Source organism: Populus euphratica, unplaced genomic scaffold (assembly GCF_000495115.2).
Source record: "Populus euphratica unplaced genomic scaffold, PopEup_1.0 scaffold288.1, whole genome shotgun sequence".
Classification (NCBI taxonomy): domain Eukaryota; kingdom Viridiplantae; phylum Streptophyta; class Magnoliopsida; order Malpighiales; family Salicaceae; genus Populus; species Populus euphratica.
This window is the reverse complement of record NW_011500136.1, coordinates 289931-316209: the sequence shown is the minus strand read 5'-3', so window position 1 is coordinate 316209 and position 26279 is coordinate 289931. Positions and strand designations below refer to the sequence as shown.

The following is a 26279-nucleotide window of genomic DNA, read 5'->3' as shown; positions in this document are numbered from 1 at the left end:
GAGAATGGTTCGTGGCAGCAAAAACGATGGAGCATGAACGTACCAGACAGAAGCTGATGGTTTTATAGTCTGTTTGGTATCATCTTGAGTACCGCTGGCTGTCTTCTTATTAAGGTTTAGAATCATTTTTCAAATAAAGCTTTATAAAAATGCAACATTTGACAAGCCACTCGGATATCAGGCCGCACTGCATTTGGAAAAGGGTGATCTTCTTCAATTAATCGATTGTACAAATTACACGAGCAAGAACACAACTGCTACTTACATTCCCAACAGCAATTTCTATCTACATTACTTGCACGGAATGGCCATCTACTGGTTTCATCAACACATAGATCTTGTAAATAAGAGAGCTGATCCATTGACCCCGCGCAGGACTAGCAGTCTGGAGTCCACGTATGTTCCACAGACGAGCTTAGACAAATCAAACATCTCAGGCGGAACTTGCACGCGAAGTTGTTGAACTATACTGCTTGGTGGAACATCATTTTGATTAAGGTTGTCCCCGAGACTCATTGTCACCTCAATGTCAGCTGAAACAAGTTTGGCCGCTGGAAGGCTCGATGGAAACTCCTTATACGGGACAAGTTTCCCCCATTTTTTAGCTGATAATTTCTGGGCTAAAGAATCTTGATTGTTTGGTTGCCCAAAGGATAACTTCTCTGATGTCTTTTCCTCCTTAAGATACAACCGTCTCCCGGATGTCAACCGGAATAACGAGTTTACTTCCAATTTCCCAGTTATACCACTTTTTTCATTAGGCCAGTCTCGACCATTGATGACCGTGAAGCCAATGTCCGATGTGAAGGAAATACTAGTATTTATTTTTGATGCTCTATTTATAGTTAGATAAACGTCACCAATCAGGACACGAGCTGACTTCAATAGGTAAACTGAAATTGTTGTGCATCGTGTTGTCATATCAGAAAGCATAAATCAACCAGAGTTTTCCTCAAACGCCCTTTTCCTTCAAGAATTTCTTTCCTTATTCTATATATATCAAATTTAATTCTACATTCAGAGAATCTAAAATTAAAAAAACAGCATAAGAGGGGGGAAAGCTTGCATTTACTTTAATATGCCTATCCACTGGGCTTATCTGCACATTCTCCAGCCTCAACTCTATATCAGAAAGTCCATGACTCTGCAAGTAGGTCACCTTAAGTAAGCAAAACAAACACCTCACACTGTAGTTGTGCACAACAAATGGCAACTATTTGTGCACAGATAATACAATAATACAATTAAGATATACATACTCCAATCAAGAGATCCCTCATCAATGTGTGTTATTTGCAACTGCCGAGAGACAGCAGGCAGCAGGTCGTCCAATGGTGTCATCTCCCACGCTCCTGACAGATTCCTCATCCAATGTAAGGTTGGCTTCCAAGGTAGGAAGCCAATCTGATTGTTGAAGCCAATGTTTCAAAGAAAAACTGTGTTATTTGCAACTGCCAAGAGACAGCAGGTTCTCCAACCGTGTCATCTCCCACCCTCCTGACAGATTCCTCATCCAATGCAAGATTGGCTTCCAAGGTAGGAAGCCAATCTGATTGTTGAAGCCAATGTCTCAAAGAAAAACTACCATGATACTGCCATAAAATAAAAAGGAAGAGATAAACTTTCACATCCCTAAACTCACAAATGGAAAAATTGAAACATGGGAAGAACTGCTTCCAAACGCAACATGCAGAGAAATGAAGGTTTGTCCAATAAAAACAGAAAATCTCCAACATGGGTGTCCTAGAAAGACTAACCTACCTAGCATAAATAACTAAATGGCTTCACACAACGAAACATTTAATGCATACGCAATATCAAAACCTTACACAGAAACAGAACATACCCCATGTGCCAGAGTAAACGAACCACGGCCACTAGAAGGTGAAGAAATATAACCATGAAATTGCATCGAATAAGAATGGTACATAAGTTTACGGCGAACCAGCTTCTTCAACACCTAAAAACACTTTAACAACACCAAAGTTACAGCATTATTCAAAACCTCAAATACCAAATAAAGAAAACTCCAAACAAAGCCCCAAACCTCTATTGCTCGCATTCCTCTACGTTTTGCTTGAGTACGGACAAGTTTCCTAAGCACAACTTCAATGTTATACCAAGGGCTGCAATTCCACATGATACTCATCACCTCCAATAATCACACAATATCCAAAAATCGAATAAGAAAAGAAAGCTAACCTATTAGAATCCTTCACTATTGCTTCAAAAACCACCTCATCCGCCTAAAAAACCCCCAATTCAGTTATCCATGCCATAATCAGCAGTGCTAAGAACAATCACTTTTGGACATTAAGCACTATCCTCAGTGTTAATAACCGAAAATCACAACGAAATTAACAATATTTAACAGATAAAGATTAAAAAAAACAATTGAAGTAGAGTTTTCTGGCTTACCCGGCCACCAAGGCCAATACTGACACGATCAAGCACCTTAAAATCAGACATCTTGAACCTCATAACATCTCATCCTCCTCCTCCTCAATCACACATCTCCTTGCGATTCCAACGGAGCCACGGCCTTAGTCGGCGACGAACACCCCAGCACCGTCCCTACTTCTCTCCTAGAACAACTGCTTCTCGCACAGATGATAATACCATTACTACGTCGTTTAATCAGTTTCATCGTCGACAAATTATCAGAAAGAGAACAGAACCCGACTCCATATATTGCCGCCGTCGCCGCCGTCAATCGATCAATCCGTTACAATTCTAAGAATATTTTTTGATTCAGAGAGGAGTTAGTTAGCAGAAGGAAGGAGAGGAAAGCGTGAAGAAATAGAGAAGAGAGTGAGAGATGCGTGAAGGAATCCGGAACCCTGGGCTTGGCTCGTGTCAGCTTCTGTTTTTACGAATATCTCCTATATTTCACCTCCTGTTATTTTTTCAGTGTTTTGCGTACGGTGCACGCTCCTTTCTCCGCCAAGTCACTTTTCGTTGTTTCCCACGTTTTTGTTTTGGAGCTAAGTACTAAGAAGGTAATTATTAAGTAATATTTTAAAATGCGGGGGGAAAGCACTGTAGCTTCCCCACGCCTTTTAATTATACTTATATATAATTATAATTATTATTATTATTATTATTATTATTATTATTATATAATAATTATTATATTATTATTATTATTATTTTCTGTTTTTATTTATTTATTTTTTATGTTTTTAATGCCTTTATAGGTTTTTTTTTGTTTTTTTTTGTGTTTTTTTCTTTTAATGAATTTTTTTGTTTAATTTAGTTTGTTAATGGTAAAAAAAAATTTATTTGGTTATCAAATTTTCATGACACGAATCTCGAGTTTCACAAGTTAACTTGGTTTAACGAGTTAACCCAAAATTTTATTTTTTTTGCTTTTTTTCTTTTTAATTATTTTTTTCGTTTAGTTTAGTTTGTTAATGTTAAATTTCTTTCTATTTAATTATCAAACTTTTATGACACGTATTCCGAGATTGACAAGTTAACCCAGTTAGTTATGAGTTAACCCGTTAATTTTTTTTCTATTTAGTTATTAAATTTTTATGACTCGAATCTAAGGTTTGATGAGTTAACCTGGTTTGAACGGTTAACTCAGTTAATTTAGATTTTTTTTCTTCATTAGTTTTTTTTTCTTGTTGGTTTTTTTATTAATCTCTTTAATTATCACATTTTTATGACACGACCTTACAATCAGATCCACATCCAAGGCTCTTGGGTCCAGTATTGCAATCAAACTCACTTAAACTTGAGTCGTGTAAATTTAATATTATTAAAAATATTATCCTTGAGTCAAGCGTTGTAGCTAGACCAAAGGATCTTGGATATATCTTTGCAGAAAGACATAACACTTTTAAATCTTAACCTTTTTTTATATTTTTTATGCAAGAAAAAAAATTAACCCATAGTATATACAGTGCAGTCCATAGTGAAAAACCTGATGCTTTTAGTTTTTTTTATCTTTTTTTCTTTTTTTTGTAATTATTCTTTTAATTTAGTTTCTTAATATTAAATTTTTTTTGTTTAATTATTGATTTTCATGACACGGATCCCATGTTTGACGGGTTAACCTGGTTGATTCAGATTTTTTTTCTTTTTTCTTATTAGTTTTGTTCTTCCGATTTCATCTTTTAATATTATATGTTGTTCATGGTAAAAAGGCTGATGCCTTTAATTTTTGTTTTTGCTTTTTATTTTTTAGGTCTTTCACTGTGAATTACACAGTATAGTCTATGGTGAAAAGGTTGATGTTTTCTTTTTAATTAACTTTCTTTTATTTAGTTTGTTGATATTAAATTTTTTTCTATTTAGTTATCAGACTTTCATGACATGGATCTTAGGTTTGACAATTTAACCCAATTAATTTAGATTTTTTTTTTCATTAGTTTTTTGCTTCATATTGGTTTTTTCCCTTTGTTTTTTTTTTAATTAATCTATTTAAATATCATATTTTTATTATACAACCTTGTAGCCAGATCCATATCCAAGACTATTGGGTTTGGTATTGTAGCTAGACCTACTTAAACTTGGGTTTTTCAAGTTTAATGTTATTATAAATATTACTCTTAAGTCAGACGTTGCAGTCAAATCTAAGATTTTTAGATATAGCTTTGTAAAAAAACCTAATACTTTTAAATTTTAGCTTTTTTAATATTTTTTATGCAAAAAAATTGATCTGTGGCATCGCGCGAGTCATGTAACTAGTAACATACTCTAAAAGGCGTGGGGAAAGCATTGTAGCTTCTCCACGTCTTTTAATAATACTTTTATATAATAATAATAATAATAATAATAATAATAATAATAATAATAATATATTATAATATTATTTTTTTCATTTTCATTTTTTTGGTTTGTTATGCCTTTATGGGTTTTTTTTTTGTTTTTCTCCTTTTCATAAATATTTTTTTAATTTTAGTTTGTTAATGAGTCTCGAGTTTAACGAGTTAACCCGAAATTTTATTTTATTTTGCTTTTTTTCTTTTTAATTAATTTTTTTCATTTAATTTAGTTTGTTAATATTAAATTTCTTTCTATTTAATTATTAGACTTTCGTGACATGTATCCCAAGCTTGATAGGTTAACCTAATTAATTATAGGTTAACCTGTCAAATTTTTTTTCTATTTAGTTATCATGACGTGAATCTAAGTTTTGACGGGTTAACCTGGTTAATTCAGATTTTTTTTTTCTTCATTAGTTTTTTTCTTTTTGTTGATTTTTTTTATTTTTTCAATTAATCTATTTAATTATCACACTTTTATGACACGACCTTGCAGCCAGACCTACATCTAAGACTCTTGGGTTCAATGTTGCAACCAGATTCACTTAAATTTAAGTCATGTAAGTTTAATATTATTATAAATATTATAAATATTACTTTTGGGTTAAGCATTGCAGTTAGACCAAAGGCTCTTGGATATATCTTTGCAAAAATACATAACACTCTTAGATCTTAGCATTTTTTTATATTTTTTTATGCAAGAAAAAAAATAACTCGTGGTGTGTGCCTTTGTTTTGTTCTTTTTCTTTTTCTTTTTAAGCCTTTCATCGTGGATTGCGCAATGTAATCAGTGAAAAAGATGATGGTTTTAGTTTCTTTTTTTGTCTTTTTATCTTTTTTATTTATTTTGTAATTATTCTTTTAATTTAGTTTCTTAATATTAAAATTTTTCTGTTTAATTATTAGATTTTCATGACACGGATCCTAGGTTTGACTGGTTAACCCAATTGATTAAGATTGTTTTTCTTTTTCCTCATTACTTTTGTTCTTCCGATTTTATCTTTTAATATTGTATGTAGTCCATAGTGAAAAGATTAATGCCTTTAGTTTTTTTCTTTTTCTTTTTATGTCTTTCACTGTGGACTACACAATACAATCCACGGTGAAAAAGTTGATGTTTTTTTTTAATTAATTTTTTTATTTAGTTTGTTGATATTAAATTTTTTTCTATTTAGTTATCAGACTTCCATGACACGGATCTCAGGTTTGACGGGTTAACCCAGTTAATTTAGATTTTTTTTCTTTTTCTTCATTATTTTTTTTCTGCACGTTGGTTTTTTTTCTTTGTTTTGTTTTTTTTAATTAATCTATTTAATTATCACACTTTTATGACACAACTTTGCAGTCAGACCTATATCCAAGATTATTAGGTTTGGTATTGCAGTTAGACCCACTTAAACTTGGGTTTTTCAAGTTTAATGTTATTATAAATATTACTCTTAGGTCCAGCGTTGCAGTCAAACTTAAGACTCTTGAATATAACTTTGTAAAAAAATCTAATACTTTTAGATCTTAGTTTTTTTTTTAGTTTTTTTTACACAAAAAAATTGACTCGCAGCATCGTGCGAGTCATTTATCTAGTTATATTATTATAGAGCGTTATCCTCAAGGTTGTTAAACCTGGAATGTCTAATGAATTCAATTGAGAAATTCGTAATTTGTAGTTTTAAATTTAAATGAAAATAAAATTTTTTCTCATATATATAAACACCACAATTCTCTCTACAAACTTAATTTCTTTCTCCTAAGAAAACCCTAAATTGAAAATTTTATGGTTAAGCGGAAGCAAACAACCCAAAAGCTTTGTGCTAGTTATTTAGATTTTCTTATCTCTTTGATCTTAAATCCATCCATGTGTACGGTTAAGAATTGGTTCATGGTTAGCCTTGGGATTGAAATAAACTATGGCAATGATCAGAAAAGAGTTATGTTTTGATCACCCTAATCAAAATGATTTTTTGATAAGCTTTTGATAAGGATGGTAGTTACTCCTTTCGAAGAGTTATTAGAGTTTTGACATAACAAATATATCAACTATAGAAAGGCCTATCATATCTCCTACTAGAGGGGTGTTTTAGTTTTTTTTTTTTAATGGTAATTAGAGAATTAATAAACTAGTTTTTGAAGAATAGTGAATGGTTTTTTTATCCTTTTTCATCATCAGCGTCAATTAACAAGAATAATTTAGAAATAAAGTTTATGTGTTGAATAATCAGTTAATCTTTTAATTTTATTGCTTTGATTATTTCTTAGTCAAGATGACTAATAGCTGATACCTAGTATGTGGTAAGTTAAAATGATTGGTGATTGATACTTATAATAGATCTCCTTTTGTAAATTTAGTGAGTTTATGATGCTTAAATATTTTTTTTTGAGAAAATGTTAATATCTATTAAAGAGATAGAATCTGAAAATATATATGCTAAAAATTCTATCAACTTTAAAAGATTTATTCTTTTCTTCTAAAAATTCAATAGGTCTTTATATAGTTCATGATTCTTTTTTTTTTTTATCGAGGGGAGAACCCTAAAGTTCTCCTTTTCTTATAATATTAAAATATCTTTTATGTATTCAAGAGGGGAAAAAAATCTTTAACTCATCACAGAAAAAAGGTCTTTGACTTATTATAGGGAAAAAGATCTCTGACTCATCAAATCGTGTTGTTCAATATAGAACATTATAAGATTATTAGAGCCACATGTATTTAGGTTCAACGCTTGACTAGTTTCAATGATGTTAAATCTTATAGTTTGTTAGATCCATGTATGTTTGGGCTCAACACTTGGCTAAATTTAATGATGTTGAGTCTGATAATTCTCTAAATCGATTTATACAAATTTGGGCTTAGCGTTTGGCTTAGCCTAAAGATGCGGAGTTAAGTAGCTAACCAAACTCATTTATATTTAAGCTCAAAAGGATATTAGGTTTGGTAACTCGCTAAACTAATATATGTTTGGGTTCAGTACTTGGCTGAATCCAAAAATGCTACATATGGTAGCTCACCACACCAATCTATATATTTGGGTTTAGTGTTTGGTTGAGTCGAAAAATGCTAGGTCAATTAGCTCATTAGATCCATCTATACAAGAGCTTAAAAAGATGCTGGTTGATAACTCACTGGACTTATACATGCTTGAACTCAATACTTGATTAAATTTAAAAATAATAAATCTAATTATTTATCAAATTAATATATACTTAAGCTCAGTCTTTAACTATTTTTAACGAGATTAGGATATCACCTTACCTTTATTTCCTTAATTTGAACATGGATTTTAAGTAAATAATATGCTTAATCGAATAACTTCATAAAATCAAAATATTTTATGTAACTTGATTACATAAACAACAATATTTTACTTGCTTTGTTATATAAAAAGCTAAAATTAGCTCGATCCGCTTACTAAGAAATGACAATTCATCTAAATTTTTATCATTAAACTATGCACTAGTTAGACGTATAAACATTGTGTGTTGAAAGACCACTAATGATATAGGTTATGATTTAAAAAAAAATAGCTGTGATAATAAAAGAAACGGTGTGTGTATGTATATATATATAAACATAATTATACATGGGCAATAGTATAAAAAAACCTATTAACCTAATCTAATAATCTTTTCTTTATAATTAAAAAAAGAGCTATCACAACATATCTTCAATACTCTAGACACCATCAGAAGAAACCTCATTAAGTAAATTGTGTAATTGATTTTTTATTATAATTCCATGTTTTATTAATTTTTTTATTTAATGGTCACATCAATTCAGACATCAGAGTCTTGACACCGCATGGATTGCCTTTCCTAGAGCCAGCACTAAACATGGATGTTTTTTTTCTTGTTCTTTTTTACCTTACAATATATATGTATATCATTCTTCTTTTGATCTTTTTTTATCTGAATATATATGACACTCTTGACCTAAGGGCAGCATTCTTGACTTAAGGGCAGCACTTAAGGGCACGATTAGTCTTATATGTATAACATTATCACGCGATATCGCGCGGTGGATAAATCATGCTAACTTGCGACGTAGCTACTTTACTTTAATTGACGTGGAGGTAGGTCCTGGTGGTCCCTTATAAATAAGGAGATGGAAAGCTCCCACGAGCACGAAGAAATTTCATTTGCTTTGCTTTTGCTTTTGCTTGTCCTCGAAATGACAAACTTCTGGAAGATCCTTAGAAAGACTGATACTGAGAAGAGGCTGTCAGTTCCTATCAGATTTCTCAGGTCTCTTCCACCTTTCAAACTAGGCAGCCATGCCGTCACGTTTGAAGCTACAGACGAGAAAGGCAAAGCTTGGCCCTTTCAATGCTCCATCCGCAAGAGAGGACAGTACCCGAAGCCAGTCCTCACAAGAGGTTGGGTTGCATTCGTTAAGAGCAAGAAGCTGCGAGTTGGTGACAAGGTCAGGTTTATCAAACGTGAGAACCGAGCTACGGCAACAATCTCTTACAAAGTTCGTGCTGAAAAGGCAATCAAGATCTTTGGTGCTACATTTGGCTACGCACGGATCTAGTCCATTTCCCTAATTAATAAGCTAGCAAATAATAGTGACGCTATGTTCAAGGTGATGGTGAGAATGGTGGGCGCCTACAAAACAAAGAAGAAGACCAAATCCACCCTGCGGCCGTACCACATGCATATATTTATGGCATTAATGTTTTTACAAAAATAGTCTTATGATTCTCGTTGCGATAATCTGATACTTCGCATCTGGGTGATGAGATGTTGTTAGTTTTTCATCCAAAATTGGAACACCGGGTCAATTTTTTCATTAAAATAATGTTGCTTTTTTTTATTTATTATTGATCCGATTAGTTCCAACATGTCACTAAAATTCCGGTCACATTGAAATGATTTGTTCGTAATAATATTCAATTAAAAAAAAAAACCAGCCCTAATCTACGTCCTGAATTTTCCGAATCAATCAACAAAGCCAAGTAAAGTTTAACAGCTATAATCATTCATGACTAAGAAAGCCATTATCACAAGTGAAATAAAGACTACATGACATTTAGGTTATAATTGGATTGACATGAGCAATAAATCTTAGAGGTGTGTGCTCGACTGGTAATAGCCATAGCATCATGTTAGGTCGGAATGGTTCGTGCCTGCAAAAATGATTGAGTATGACCGTACCAAAGCCGAATTCAGCTGTTCCCCAGCTGATGGTTTTATAGTCTGTCTGGTATCATCTTCACTACCTCTGGCTGTCTTCTTATTAAGGTTTAGCCAAACTAAGGGTAGAATCATTTTTCAAATAAAGCTTTATAACATTGCAACATTTGACAAGCCACTTAGATATCAAGCAGCACTGCATTTGGAAAAGGTTGATCTTCTTCGATTAATCGACTGTACAAATTACACGAGCAAGATCACAACTGCTAATTACACTCCCAACAACAATTTCTATCTACAGTACTTGCGCGAAATGGCTATCTAGAGGTTTCATCAACACATAGATCTTGTAAATAAGAGAGCTGATCCATTGACCCCGCGCAGGACTAGCAGTCTGGAGTCCACATATGTTCCACAGACGAGCCTAGACAAATCAAACATCTCAGGCGGAACTTGCACACGAATTTCGTGAACTATACTGCTTGGTGTAACATCATTTTGATCCAGGTTGTCCCCGAGACTCATTGTCACCTCAATGTCAGCTGAAACAAGTTTAGCCACAGGAAGGCTCGATGGAAACTCCTTATACGGGACTAGTTTCCTCCATTTTTTAGCTGACAATTTCTGGGCTAAAGAATCTTGATTGTTTGGTTGCCCAAAGGATAACTTCTCTGATGTCTTTTCCTCCTTAAGATACAACCGTCTCCCGGATGTCAACCTGAATACAGAGTTTACTTCCAATTTCCCAGTTATACCACTTTTGTCATGAGGCCAGTCTCGACCATTCATCACTGTGAAGCCAATGTCCGATGTGAAGGAAATACTAGTATTTAATTTTGATGCTCTATTTATAGTTAGATAAACATCACCAATCAGGACACGAGCAGAAGGCTGACGAAGGGTCAATCCTATTTGTCTCCCAGTACAGTATAATAGACGCCATTTTCCTGGAAGCAACTCCAACCAGTTCTGCACATTGAAATAGAGCAGAAATTTCAATATTAAGTAACCTTTGAGAATAACAAAGCCTCGATCCCAAGCTCATTGGAGATAGATGGTAAAAGCATAATCAATCAATAAAATGTTTCATGTTCTACCAGAAGGAAGAATCCAAAGAATATTAGCTGAAGAAGGACACCAGCTAAAGAACCAAATAAGTTTCTAGCTTCCTTTTCTTTCTATTGTATCAATGCATTTAGCAGTTAGACCATTTCAACTAAAGTGTTCCCTTAACAAAACGAGAGAGTAAATGGCAAAGAACAAGTGACCATAAATTAGAAGAAGCCTTTGAAAGAAAAGGGGATGGATGATACAAGTAATAATATCTTTGAGGCAACTAGACATAGACCCTTATGACTCTTTGGAGAGCAAAAGAATTAATGAATCTACAAAAGCTACGAACAAAGTAGATAATTGCTAACCTTTGGCCTTGAATGAGCATTCAGCATCTCCATCAATTCGATAAAATAGGAAAGCCTATTACGCTATCACATCAAAATTCACCAGTCAGTTTACATTGTCAATGAAATGTCATTGCGAGCTATAAACCAACACCAGATATATAATGAGTTTACATGCAAACGTTTAGTAGTTCAACTAGAAATAGAAGCACGCTAAGATATCTTTCAAGTAACAGGAAATTAATTAGTAACGCTAATTGTTCCATCTCATTCTTATGCTTCCCTAGAATAACAGGGCACTTTCTAGGTTCACAAAGCCTCTGATAAATGATCAAGATGCATGGTTGCGCTTCTCTATGCTCAGAACATGAAACTTTCAAAATTTCCAGCTAATCACTCAAGGCACTGGCTTGAAAGAGTCACAACCAATGAATCCATCTGAATGACAATAGAGAACTTAGAAATGCTAGCTGTAGACACCTGGGGCTGCTTATAAATGTATTCCTCCGTAATTCGAACTGCAGTGGAGCCAAGACCCCATCTGATGATATCCATGGATGGCGCCACCCGCCATCTTGGTCCACACAGAAATGGATGTCTGAGGGCATCCAAACAACTGCAAAGCAAATCAAAATAGTCATCATAGATGCCTCATCTCTCTCAAATTAATTCAGATTCCATTCAATATGGTTAACCTCGTGTTGTCTTTACTATTGTCTAATAAGAGATGAACTGATGAATACCTTATTCTTTTGGAAGGTTTGGTTGCCAATAACAAGGATAAAAGGTTCCAACCGGCACCCCAGTTCCGATCGAGTATCTAGAAGAAAAAAAATGAACTTAAACATCCTAATAATTCATGTGGCTTTCACTTATAAAAAACAATCTTTATAGATATTGTGAAAGGAGTAGCTTAAAGTTTGGTAATTTGCATTCGTACTACTTACTTGAAGTCCAACATTTCCAGATGGAGAATTCCTACTGAGGATTTGCAATAAAAATTCACGCAAGCATGAAGGATCATTCCCCTGCACTCAACCATATGCCAGTACAACTTCTTAGGATCAGTACCAACACATGATGAGTAGTGCATGATGATAATATAGGATCAAGAAACAGGTAGAAATTAATGAAGAGAAAACTTGATCTTATCCAGAGATGTAATGCAAGTCAAAAAAAATTCCACCAGGTTCTGGATTGATTAATCCAAAAGCTTGACAGGAAAAAAAAAGTTGTGCATGTGTGTTGGGGGGGGGGGGGGGGCGCTAGCATGTTGTACCTTCATGAGTAATGATTTGAACTTCAAGAAAATTAATGGATCCATGAGTTCCCGCAGCACCATTTTTGCCATCATAAATCCTACACATCTTTTCAACATGGATGAAAGAGAATTCAGTACATCAGCAGCTCTGCTAGCAGCACTAACTGGATACACTTTTAGGTCTATCTATCTATTCATACCTCATGTCAAATGCAATCATCATCTGCCGTCTGTCCATGTTGTTGTCCAGCGTGCTACTATTTGGACCATCCTCGTAAAAGTCAGCAGCATTCCCTAGTATCCCTACCTGAAAATTTGGAATTTCAGAAGTTTCACTAAGTAAGACATCAATGCAAGAAAGAAACCACATGTTACACAGCTTAATCAATGACGTGGTGCTTTATAGCAGAAGTTATGGAGCAGAAAACAGTGGATGGTTGTACTCATGTGTGGGAGGTGCACTAATTCAATGGTGCTGGTTCATTCATGTCTTGTTTCGTTCCCCGATATTTGTGCTAATAAACCTCTCCTCAACCATAAGTCTAGAACCACCAAACTTTCAAAGCAGAATACCAGAAATAAAATTTGACTTCACTAGATCAATGGAAATTGTTGTGCATGACAACACAAATCAACAAGAGTTTTCCTCAAACACCCTTCTCCTAACAGAATTGCTTTCCCTTATCTATATATATCGAATTTAATTCTAAATTCAGAGAATATAAAATTCAAAAACAGCATGAAAAGGGGGAAAGCTTGCATTTACTTTAATATGCCTATCCACTGGGCTTATATGCACATTCTCCAGCCTCAACTCTGTATGCGCAAGTCCATGACTGTGCAAGTAGTTCACCTTAAGTAAGCAAAGCAAACACCTTACACTTTAGTTGTGCACAACAAATGGCAACTATTTGTGCACAGATAATACATCATGAATACAATTAAGATATACATACTCCAATCAAGAGATCCCTCATCAATATGCGTGTTATTCGCAACTGCCGAGAGACAGCAGGTCCTCCAACCGTGTCATCTCCCACCCTCCTGACAGATTCCTCATCCAATGCCAGAGTGGCTTCCAAGTGGCTTCCAAGGTAGGAAGCCTCATCCAATGCCAGAGTGGCTTCCAAGGTAGGAAGCCAATCTGATTGTTGAAGCCAATGTCTCAAAGAAAAACTACCATGATACTGCCATAAAATAAAAGGGAAGAAATGAACTTTCAAATCCCTAAACTCACAAATGGAAAAATTGAAATATGAGAAGAACTGCTTCCACACGCAACATGCAGAGAAATGAAGGCTCGTCCAATAAACAGAAAATGTCCAATAGGGGTCTTGTAGAAAGACTAACCTGCCTAGCATAAACAACTAAATGGCTTCACACAACGAAACATTTAATGCATTCGCAATATAAAAACCTTACTCAGAAACAGAACATACCCCATGTACCAGAGTAAACGAACCACGGCCACTAGTAGGTGAAGAAATATAACCATAAACTTGCATTGAGTAAGAATGGTACATAAGTTTACGGCGAACCAGCTTCTTCAATACCTAAAAACACTTTAACAACGCCAAGGTTACACCAATATTCAAAACCTCAAATACAAAATAAACAAAACTCCAAAACAAAGCCCCAAACCTCTATTGCTCGCATTCCTCTACGTTTTGCTTGAGTACTGACAAGTTTCCTAAGCACAACTTTAATGTTATGCAAAGGGCTGCAATTCCACATTATACTCGTTACCTCCAATAATCACACAATATCACAAAATCAATAAGAAAAGAAAGCCAACCTATTAGAATCCTTCACTAGTGCTTCGAAAACCACCTCATCCGCCTAAAACAAACCCCAATTCAGTTATCCATGCCATAATTATCAGTGCTAAGAACAATCAATTTTGGACATTAAACACTATACTTAGTGTTAATAACCGAAAATCACAACGAAATTAACAATATTTAACAAATAAAGATGAAAAAAAAATTGAAGTAGAGTTTTCTGGCTTACCCGGCCACCAAGGCCAATACTGACACGATCAAGCACCTTAAAATCAGACATCTTGAACCTCATAACATCTCCTCCTCCTCCTCCCTCCTCCTCAATCACACATGTCCTTCCATCTCCTTCCGATTCCAACGGAGCCACGGCCTTACTCGACGACGAACACCTCACCACCGTCCCCACTTCTCTCCTAGAACAAATACTTCTCACACCGATGATACTACCATTAACACGTCGTTTAATCAGTTTCTTCGTCGACAAAATATCAGAAACAGAACAGAACCCGACTCCATATATTGCCGCCGTCGCCGCCATCAATCGATCAATCCGTTACAACTCTCAGAATTTGTTTGATCCAGAGAGGAGTTAGTTAGCAGAAGGAAGGAGAGGAAAGTGTGAAGAAATAGGGAAGAGAGTGTGAGAATTGCGTGAAGGAATACAGAGCCCTGGGCTTGGCTCGTGTCAATGTCTGTTTTTCGAAATATCTCCGGCATTTACCTCCTGTTATTTTCTGTGTTTTGCGTTCCGTGCACACTCCTATCTCCGCCACGTCACTTTTCGTTGGTGTCCACGTTTTTGTTTTGGAGCTCAAAAATAATTATATTATAGCAGTGCTATTACTGTGTCGTGCATGGTGGTTAAGCACGGTTTTTTTAACATGTTTATTTAAAAAATTTATAACTAATTTGGATTGTGTTTTAAGTTGAATTGAAAAAAAAAAGAATTAATAAAATTAATTGATTGAGTTGGATTGATACATGACTTAAATAATATTTTTTTATTTAATATGAAAGTTTTCCAAATCTTGACTAGATATAATCAGTTAATGATATAAAATTTAATTTATAAAATCTTTTAATTATTAAAAAAATTTAATTAATATGATTTAAATAAATTATTTGTGAATAAAATATAATTTTAATGAATTTTTTATTTTTTTAAATTTAATTCTTGATTTATAGTGGAATAATGATAATAATTAATTTTTCAACCTTTTAGCTTTTAAAATTCATTATAAAAAAAATGAATGATTTTTTTAACATGAATTTTTCATGTTTTTAAATACTCTTTCTAACCTTATATTTTAATATTTTATTCTCATTTTAAGTTTTAGTTTTCTTTTCAAATCTAAAAGTTATATTCTTATTGTTATTGTTATTGTTAAGAGGTATTTGAGTTTTATATTTTTTTTGGTTCAAAAATCTTATTTAGAAGTGTATCTAAAGCTAGGTAGTGTTATTGGAATCTTAAAAGATATATTATAAATATCCTAATTATATAATTGAGAAGCAATAGACATTTAAGAATAATAAATTCTTCATTGATAACAACAAAAATTTTATTATTTTAAAATACTTCAACAAATAAGTAATTTTTTTTTGTTTTAAGTGAAGCATATATATTTTTATTATTAACATCCTGCTAGGAAATTAAATTAATAACAATTGTAAATTTAGATACATATTTAATATGTTAGTATGTATGTTAGTGTTTTATTATTATATTTATGTTGAAAGCAAGTTTACCATGATTTATTATTTTGTATTTAAACTTATATAAACTCTAAACTTTTTTTTAAAACATTTTTATATTTAGCATGTTTTATTATGATAAATTAAATATTATTATTTATTACTTTAATATATTTACAAACTTTGAATCTACACTAACCAAATTTAAATGCTTTTCAGGTGATTCAATTATGACAAATCCATAACTAAATAGTCATTTAGCATGGTCAAGCCTCCTTTTAGGCGTAGTTTTGTCCTAATAGTTCATAAACAAGACTACTAGGTTTTTTACATGATTCAAATGTGGCAGATTTGCAACTAACCTTTCAAAACCACCTAAACCTTCAAACCCTCCAATATTAAAATGTCAATAATTCTGAAAAATAACATATAAAATTATTTAAAATAGCATCTAATCCGAACTAACTAATAAAATCTTAAATTAAATAAAACTCTTAAATTAATAAGGAAATGAATTTGAAATTAATAATGAAAATTTTAAAAAAATATGAACACCAACTTTTGAACCTAAATGCATGAAAATGACCTCAACTAGTTACAAAATGATCTACTAGATGCTTAGATTTATAAAATATGCTAGTAAAGTTTTAACATGATTTAACAATTAGCTTAAAAGTTAAAAATTTTGTATTTTTTTTTTGTAGGAAACTTTTTAACCCATTTAAACCATTTTTAGATTTGAACTTGTTGATTCAGTCCATGAATGATTTGTTAGGCGTTCTAAGTGTCTAAACAAGTTCAAGAAGAAGTCTTTCTAGTATTGAACGTGGTAACAAAGAATACGCAAACTAACAAAATTCATGCAATATTAAAGATTATTCCATTTCAACTTTACAAGAACAAAAGAAATTAGTGGATAATTTGGCAGACCATTTTGGCATCTTATTGAGGATTTAAATGATGGCATTACGATGTGTAATGATAAGCATCAATTTACTATGGCTATCTCCATTACAACGATCAAAATCGCATCTATCAAAGGAGAAAGGGCATGGCGTTGCAACTTGTACAAGAAGATCAAGAACAAGCTTTTGTAGCTTTGAACTTGGCAACAAAAGACACAATTGGACAACTTATTGGTATTCATAATGTTCAGAAAGTACTTTTCTCTTTTATGAACAAGAGAATGAGAAATACTTTGTTTGCAAAGGGTTACAAACAAGTTTTAGCTATTGATATTAATGAGGGATTGCATTTAATATCGTTTTATTACGTTTCTATTATATTTATATAATGAGGGATTGCAATGAATATCCAATTATCATGTTTGTAATATATTTATATTCTATCAAATATTTATGATGTAAGAAGTTTAAAAAATTATACCTTATTTATTAAATTTTAAATATTCATACTATAATATAAAAAATCTATATCGATGAGGGTTGATGATGTAAACTAATTTGAATTAAAAAAATAAAAGAGAAAAACTAAGATGATCTAATAACAAACATAGATTAACTTGTTATCTTATCTGTATAAAATTATGATAAAATATTTATTGATTTTTTATAAAAAAATTAGTTAAAATGATATTATTTTAATTTTTTTTTTAAAAGATTAAACTGAATTAATTATCCAGCCTATGTTCAGAGCCTTGGTCAGGTTTTCAACTATGATTCCCGCGTGTATTTATTATCCAAGTCCTATCTATTATTCAACTTCGTCGATGGTGGCTTGATGTCATGGATTTCTTCAGTCGTGGTTGTTGGCTACTTGGGGAGGAGAAGATGGGTGGCTAGGGTTTGGGGTAAAATATGTTAAGGGCATGTTCAGATAGGAAAATCAATATTAGATTTCATGGTGTCTATGCATCACACCTAATTTTTTTGGGTTTTTGGATCCCAATAACAAAAACCAGGACTCTTATCACAGTTTTGTTAGGCATATATTGAGGGAAATCAAATAGGCTTAGGTTTACATAGAGGTAAGAAATAGGATTGTTATGTTATTGCTCTATTTGTTTTTAAAAAAATAAAAAAATTATTTTTTTTTGTTTTAAAATAATATTTTTTGATTTTTTATATTATTTTAATATATCGATATTAAAAATAATTATTAAAAAATAAAAAAAATATATTTTTAAATAAAAGTATTTTGAAAAACAATTATTTACTACATATAATTGATATAGAGATAATCTCAAACTCAGGCTTAATTATACTAATATGAGACTGGTTTAGCAAGGTTTCATGTGGATATGCTGGCCATATATATAAAACCATTACGAGAGCATACAGCAAAATGATCCTTGAGATATTCTCAACTTGTCTTTGACTTTTTTTATCTAAACATTGCACATAGAAAATGTTAATTATGAGTATATTTGTTATTATGATAGCTTTTATAATTAAGATTTAAAAAAATTAAGTTTTGAAAAATTATTTTTCATTATAGTTGGTGTGGTTGAAATATATATTTGATTTAAAGTATGGTTTAATTTCATGTTCATGAAAAAATATGTCAAAAATATTTGATTAAAAATTGTACTTCAATTTAATATTTATAATAAAATTAACTAAAAAGACATGAATCATAATCTTAATTTTTAATTATATAAAAATTAATTTCACAATCAATATTATATTGTAAAGAAACCTAAACATAATAAAACTTTTTATTTTGGAGTTATTGATTGTAATAACGAGGGCTATTCTGTTTTTTTTCCTGCAGTTATGGAGAAATTATTGACATATGAATGAAAAGAAAAGAATGTTGCAATGATCATTCTTGTGGGTTGTGCGATGATAATGGTAAAATGAATGAGAAGTGAATGCGAAATTGTTGTTGCAATTATGTAAAATGAATGAGAAATTAATGTGAAACGAAAAAGAGGGGAAAAAAAAAAGAGGATACAAAGGTAATTATAAATGTTTTTAGGCAGTCCCAAAAGATGAAGTTGTGGTCCAACATGCAAAAAGCAAGAAAAATTGCTTTTTCAAAACAGAGGTCCGAGCTCAAGCAAGTGGAGTCTATTATGTTTATATACTTTTAAAACTTGTAATCAAACACTTAATAAATTGTGTTTAAAAAAAATACAAACACTACCTCAAATACAAATACTCTCTAGTAACCTCATGGTTATGCATATCAAGTAACTAAGACGCTGAGAGCGGGAGGTGAAGCTAAAATATACTTGTTCACCCAGGAAAATAAAATTAACTTATAAGGAGGGGGAATTCATGGTTGGGGTTTTATGCAGAATCTCTATGTTGTTTTTTTTCTTCAGCTATGCAATATTGCAATAGCTAGTCTTGTTTTTGTTTTAGACATCTACTTTGGATGCTATGTTCCTGGAATGTATCAGTAATTTTCACGGGCTGGTTCATTAATGGATGGTGGAATTTTGGAGAACTAGACTAGTTTGCTTTGAGATGATGGCAAGATGTGGCTCAAATGTTTGGTGAAAGTTCCAAGATCCACCATTACTATTATTAATATACTGGCTTCAAAAAATTTAAGGCATGTAGCTTTACTAGTTAGAATTTTTATTTGTTTTTTGAAAGTTATCAATTTGAATATTACAAATTTCAGAATTATTGAAAGCTTATTTATTTATTAATTTTAAAACCTTAAAAAATTAATCTTGTAAATTGGATACTTGTAAACTGCATTGGATACCTATGATTACTAAAAAAATAATTAGTTCCAAGAGAACTCAAAAAGGTCGCATGGATAGTGCATGAGCTCACAAGCTTTCGAGAAAACGACAGAAACTCTTGCAAGTATATGTAATGAGAGGGCTAAAATATGATATGGTTAATGTAATGTGATGGTTTGATGGATGCTCATAATGCTAGAAAGGAATTTGTGTTTATGAAATGAGTTTTGAAGAACTATGGATAGTATTATTATAATTATGAAGATGATTTTGTTATTTTAAAGCTCATTATTAAAATGAATATAATAACAAACCTTTAAAAGCAATTTTATAACTTATAAAAATATAATTTGATTAAATTTTTTTCAACTTGATATTTTTTTAATATTAAAATAACAATTTATTATATTGATTTAGATTAATCTATATTAATATATCAAATCCATAACCCGAGTTATGAAACTATGATAACATTATAGAAAATAAATAAAAATAAATTATGAAATCTAATTTTCAATCAACTCAATGCTAAAAGATGAAATAATTTAAAAAAATCAATTTAAAAAGGACTTAAAAAAAGACCTAATTAACACGTCAAACTCATGACGTGAATCATAAGGATCGAGATAACTCTATAGAAAGTAAATAAAAATAAATTATAAATTTTAATTCTCAATCAGCTCATTATTAAAGCATGAAATTAAAAAAAATTAATTTAAAAAAGGACATAAAAAATAACTTCAATTAGTTAAACCCTTGATCGGGTTATCAAACCAAGATAACCTTATAGAATGAAAATTTTTAAACATAACCTGATTTAAACATGGCTAACCTTTTAAATTTATGACTTTGATCATAAAACTAAAATAACCTAATAGAAAATAAATCAAAATAAATTATGAAGCTCTATTAACAATCATCTATGTTGAATTTAATATTAAATGATAAAATTTATAAAATAATTAATTGAAATATTGACAAAAAATGAGTCAAGTAAATTCAGGTTAATCCATTAAGCACTATCTCTAGACTCATGATTATGAAACTGGGATAACCTAGTAAAAAGTAAATCAAGACAAATCATGAAACCTAATTTTTAATTAAATATAACATTAAATGAAAAATTTGGGAAAAAAATCAAATAAGAAAAGAAAATAAATTAATTGGGTTAACCCGTCAGAACCACAACCTGGGTCATAAGATAGTGATAACTCAAACAAAAGCAAATCCATTGTTGAAGAACAAATGATCTAGATTATAAAATTAAGATAACTCGTAGAAAAAAATAACTCAATTTAACTGAGATTAAAATATCAAAACCCAACCGATCCAATATTAAATAATAAAATTAGAAAAAAAATCACTTTGAAAGGACACAAAAAATAACTTAAATCAATTCTAGTTAACCCGATAAGTACTATTCTCGGATTATGATGCCAAAATAACATAATAGAAAGTAAACAAAACAAATTACAAAATCTCAATCTCAATCAATTTAATATTAAAAAAAAACTAATTAAAAAACTTTAGTCAATTGGGTGAACTCATGGTTCATCTATATAATGAGAGTGTGATAAGTCTTCAGGAGAAAAATCTAATATTAGAAGATAAAATTTTAAAAATTTTGATTGAAGAAAAATAAAAAAAAAAGAATATAAAAGGAAAAATAAAGAAGCAAACTACTATTTTATTCCAATAAATAGTGATTTATGATTAAAACACCATCTTTTTTTATTTTATTGTTAATGTGTGTGAGTCTGAGTGTGTTTATGTGAAATAAATCTCACATTTATAAAGAATGAAAATGGGAAGCATATTACGTCTATAAGGATTAACCCGATAGCTTAGCTTTTTTTGTTTCATTGAATGTGATGCTTTTTTTTTTAATTATTTATTGGAGAGTATATAATGATATTTCATGGATTTTATGTTTTAATTAAAATTCAATAGTATTTTTAAAAGATTAAAAGTATAAACTGAGATAAATTAAAAAGAATAATTCATGGTTTAATATCAGAAAAGCACGTTTCTCACTCTCCTCTTGCTTGTAGCTAGCATACTTGCACGAGCATTTTTATATAACTATAATTTTTGTGTTGCTCATTTTTTTTTACACAAGGGTCAAGGTGTGCATATATTTTCATTAAATCAACTTCAACCATGAATTATATTTAATAAATAGCATTATATGCATTTTTCTGCTTAAATTTTAAGAATAACCATTTAAACTTCAAGATTTTATTTCATATATATATATATAATTTGTGGACTTTTCTCTTTATTTTTCAGGTTTTTTTTTCGAATTTAGATCAGTTTAGTTAATATTTAAACAAACTTGTATTTTATTTTTAGACTAGATTACTGTTAATGATATTAAGAAATGATCACATCATAGTTTTTCTATAATTTATTTGTAATTTTACATCTTTATAAACTTTTTTTTTTAACAATTTAGAGTCTGAATGAGAAAATTAATTTTATATCATAGTTAATGGAATAAACATAATTTGCCATCTCTTTATTACTCCACTCCTAGGAACACGGATGTCAGATCGATCGCGCGATGAGCTTTGTTTTTTTGTACCTTCCATGGCCCATCGGCGGGTGGGATCGCGCGACTCGCTAGCTCGTACGATAAATCATGTTAGCTTTATAAGTAGCTTCCAAAAAGATAAGACAACGTAAGAAAAGCCAATATTCCCTTTAGGGATAATATTATTCAAACCCTATAAATAAGTAAAAGGAAAGCTCCCGCAAGCAAGAAGAAACCTGGCCATTTCTTTTGCTTTGCTTTTGCTTTTGCTTTTGCTTTTGCTTGTCCTGGAAAATGGCAGTGTTCTCGAAGATCCTCAGAGAGACTGATACTAAAAAGAGGCTGTCAGTTCCTATCAGGTTTCTCAGGTCTCTTCCACCTTTCAAACTAGGCAGCCATGCCGTCACGTTTGATGCTACAGACGAGAAAGGCAAAGCTTGGACCTTTCAATGCTCCACCCGCAAGAGAGGGCAGTACCCGAAGCCAGTCCTCACAAGAGGTTGGGTTGCATTCGTTAAGAGCAAGAAGCTACAAGTTGGTGACAAGGTCATGTTTATCAAACGTGAGAACTGTGCTACTGCAACAATCTCCTACAAAGTTCGTGCAGAAAAGGCAATCAAGATCTTTGGTGCTACATTTGGCTATGCACGGATCTAGTCCATTTCCCTAATTAATAAGCTAGCAAATAATAGTGGCGCTATGGTCAAGGTGATGGTGAGAATGGTGGGCGCCTACAAAACAAAGAAGAAGACCAAATCCACCCTCGGTCTCTACCACATGCATATATTTATGGCATTAATGTTTTAACAAAAATAGCTTTATGATTCTCCTTGCGATCATCTGATACTTTATATCTGGGTGTTGAGATAACTGTTAGTTTTTCATCAAAAAATGGATCTTTATTACATCTCGGAGGGATGACATTTTTTAGGAGGCGAATCTCGACAATTATAATGATCTTAATTGTTAAACAAAATCCAGAGAATATCTAATATATGGGTAACCGGGTCACCCCTGGAGTCAATTTTATTATTAAAATAATATTGCTTTTCTTTTTTAATTGATCCCATTAGTTCGAGCAGGTCAATAAAATTCCGACCACATTGAAATGATTTGTCCATAACAATCACTTATAAAATAAACCAGCCCTAATCTATGTCTTGAATTTTCCGAATCAATCAACAAAGCTAGGTGGAGTTTAACAGCTATAATCATTCATGACTGAAGCCATTATCACAAGTGAAATAAAGACTACATGACATTTAGGTTATAATTTTAGAGGTGTGTTCTCGACTGGTAATATATAGCCATAGCATCATTTTAGATCAGTCGGAATCTAGAGGATGGTTCATGGCTGCAAAATCGATTGAGCATGAACGTACCAAAGCAGAAGCTGTTCCCCTGCTGATGGTTTTATCTTGACCACCTCTGGCTGTCTTCTTATTATATTACGGTTTAGCCAAGTTCATATTAACCTAACATGAGCCCAATTCTTCTTTTGTTGCAAAATATGTATACTTGTCAATATTTCAGAGGGTGCGGTAAATGAAATTATTTTCATAGCGCATTTAACTCAGAAATCTTTACAGAGACCAAAAGAATTAATGAATCTACAAAAGCTAAGAGGATGGTTCATGGCTGCAAAATCGATTGAGCATGAACGTACCAAAGCAGAAGCTGTTCCCCTGCTGATGGTTTTATCTTGACCACCTCTGGCTGTCTTCTTATTACGGTTTAGCCAAGTTCATATTAACCTAACATGAGCCCAATTCTTCTTTTGTTGCAAAATATGTATACTTGTCAATATTTCAGAGGGTGCGGTAAATGAAATTATTTTCATAGCGCATTTAACTCAGAAATCTTTACAGAGACCAAAAGAATTAATGAATCTACAAAAGCTACGAGCAGGTTGTTCGGATAATTACTAACATTTGGCCTTGAATGAACATTCAACATCTCCATCAACTCGATAAAATTGGAAAGCCTATTACGATATCAGTTTACCTTGTCAACCTAATGCCATTGTTAGCTATAAACCAACACCAGATATATAATGAGTCTACATGCAAAGATTTAGTTGCAAGAATAGAAATTGAAGCACACTAAGATATCTTTCAAGTAACGGGAAATTAATTAGTAACACTAGTTGTTCCATCTCATACTTGTGCTTCCCTAGAAAAACAGGGTACTTTCTAGGTTCACAAAGCCTTTGATAAACGATCAAGATGCATACTTGTGCTACTCTGCCCAGAAAAGGAAACTTTCAAAATTTCCAGCTAATCACTCAAGGCACTGGCTTGAAAGAGTCACAACCGATTAATCCATCTGCTTATAAATGTATTCCTCCGTCATTCGAACTGCAGTTGAGCCAAGGCCACAGCTGAAGATATCCATGGATGGCGCCACCCACCATCTTGGTCCACACAGAAATGGATGCCTGAGGGCATCCAAACAACTGCAAAGCAAATCAAAATAGTCATCATAGATGCCAAATCTATCTCAAATTAATTCAGATTCCATTCAATATGGTCTCCCTCGTGCTATCTTTACTATTGTCTAATAAGAGATGAACTGATGAATACCTTATTCTTTTGGAACGTTCGGTTGCCAACCAAACAAGGATAAAAGGTCCCAACCGGCACCACAGTTAGTATCTAGAAGAAACAAAAAACAATCTTTATAGATATTGTGAAAGGTGTAGCTTAAAGTATGGTAATTTGCTTTCGTACTACTTACTTGGAGTCCAACATTTCCAGATGGAGAATTCCTACTGAGGATTTGCAACAAAAATTCATGCAAGCATGAAGGATCCTTTCCCTGCTCTCGTCTGTAAAAGAGAAATTTCGTAACACAATTAACACTCAATATGCCAGCACAACTTCCTAATTAGGATCAGTACCAACACATGATGAGTAGTGCATGATGATACTATAAGATTTCTTTTTTCATAATGAGTAAATAAAGTGACTGCCAATGTCCGCTCTTCAAGAAACTGGTAGAAATTAATGAAGAGAAACTTGAGCTTATCAAGAGACAAAATGCAAGTCAACAAAAAATGCACCAGGTTCTGGATTGATTAATCCCAAACCTTTACAGGAAAAAAAGAAGGGGGACTAGCATGTTATACCTTCATGAGGAATGATTTGAACTTGATGAAAATTAATGGATCCATGAGTTCCCGCAGCACCATTTTTGCCATCATAAATCCTACACATCTTTTCAACAGGGATGAAACAGAATTCAGGACACCAGGATCTCTGCTAGCAGCGCTAATTGGATACACTTTTAGGTCTATCTATCTATGCATATCTCATGTCAAATGTAATCATCATCTGCCGTCTGTCCATGTTGGTGTCCAATGTGCAACTATTTGGACCATCCTCGTAAAAGTCAGCAGCATTCCCTAGTATCCCCCCCTGAAAAGTTGGAATTTCAGAAGTTTCACAAAGTAAGACATCAATGCAAGAAAGAAACAACATGTTACACAACGTAATCAATGAAGCAGTGCTTTATAGCAGAAGTTATGGAGCAGAAAACAGTGGATAGTTGTACCCATGTGTGGGAGGTGCACTCATTCAATGGTGCTGCTTTATTCATGTCTTGTTTCGTTCCTCAATATTTGTGCTAACAGACCTTTCCTCAACCATAAGTCTAGAACCACCAAAATTTCCCATTATTCAATGCAGTTGAAGAGGTACCAAACTTTCGAGGCAGAATAGGAGAAATAAAATTTGACTTCAATAGATAAACTGAGATTGTTGTGCATCAAGTGTTGTCATATCAGAAAGCACAAATCCCAAAGAAAAACTACCATGATACTGCCATAAAATAAAAGGGACGAGATAAACTTTCAAATCCCTAAACTCGCAAACGGAAAAATTGAAATATGGGAAGAACTGCTTCCACACGCAACATGCAGAGAAATGAAGGCTTGTCCAATAAAAACAGAAAATCTCCAACATGGGTGTCCTAGAAAGACTAACCTACCTAGCATAAATAACTAAATGGCTTCACACAACGAAACATTTAATGCATACGCAATATCAAAA

At 32.4% G+C, this 26279-nt stretch overlaps 3 protein-coding genes, 1 long non-coding RNA gene and 1 pseudogene across 4 annotated transcripts; 2 read left to right on the top strand and 3 right to left on the bottom strand.

Moving 5' to 3' along the window:
- Positions 1-257: 257 nt before the first annotated feature.
- On the bottom strand, positions 258-14716 carry LOC105110526 (probable plastid-lipid-associated protein 14, chloroplastic; annotated as a pseudogene).
- Positions 8869-9297, top strand: LOC105110525 (B3 domain-containing transcription factor NGA4-like). Its single transcript, XM_011005593.1, has one exon. It carries the CDS (start codon positions 8869-8871, stop codon positions 9295-9297), a length of 429 nt encoding a protein of 142 aa, XP_011003895.1.
- LOC105110514 (probable plastid-lipid-associated protein 14, chloroplastic) lies at positions 10034-15131 on the bottom strand. The gene is made up of 14 exons (XM_011005587.1): positions 14571-15131; positions 14356-14399; positions 14202-14280; positions 14000-14113; positions 13664-13747; positions 13517-13615; positions 13327-13413; positions 12761-12867; positions 12579-12666; positions 12247-12327; positions 12043-12119; positions 11780-11915; positions 11321-11383; positions 10034-10868 (listed from the first exon to the last, which is right to left on the bottom strand). Exons 1-14 carry the CDS (start codon positions 14877-14879, stop codon positions 10233-10235), a joined length of 2004 nt encoding a protein of 667 aa, XP_011003889.1. The 5' UTR covers positions 14880-15131; the 3' UTR covers positions 10034-10232.
- A 7393-nt stretch (positions 15132-22524) lies between these two features.
- On the top strand, positions 22525-22887 carry LOC105110524 (B3 domain-containing transcription factor NGA4-like). The gene has a single exon (XM_011005592.1). The coding sequence runs from the start codon at positions 22525-22527 to the stop codon at positions 22885-22887; it is 363 nt and encodes a 120-aa protein (XP_011003894.1).
- A 1280-nt stretch (positions 22888-24167) lies between these two features.
- Positions 24168-26020, bottom strand: LOC105110515 (uncharacterized). Its single transcript, XR_839494.1, has 5 exons — positions 25783-26020; positions 25358-25646; positions 24967-25057; positions 24813-24884; positions 24168-24685 (listed from the first exon to the last, which is right to left on the bottom strand). It is a non-coding gene; the product is annotated as an uncharacterized LOC105110515 (long non-coding RNA).
- Between the last annotated feature and the right edge of the window lie 259 nt (positions 26021-26279).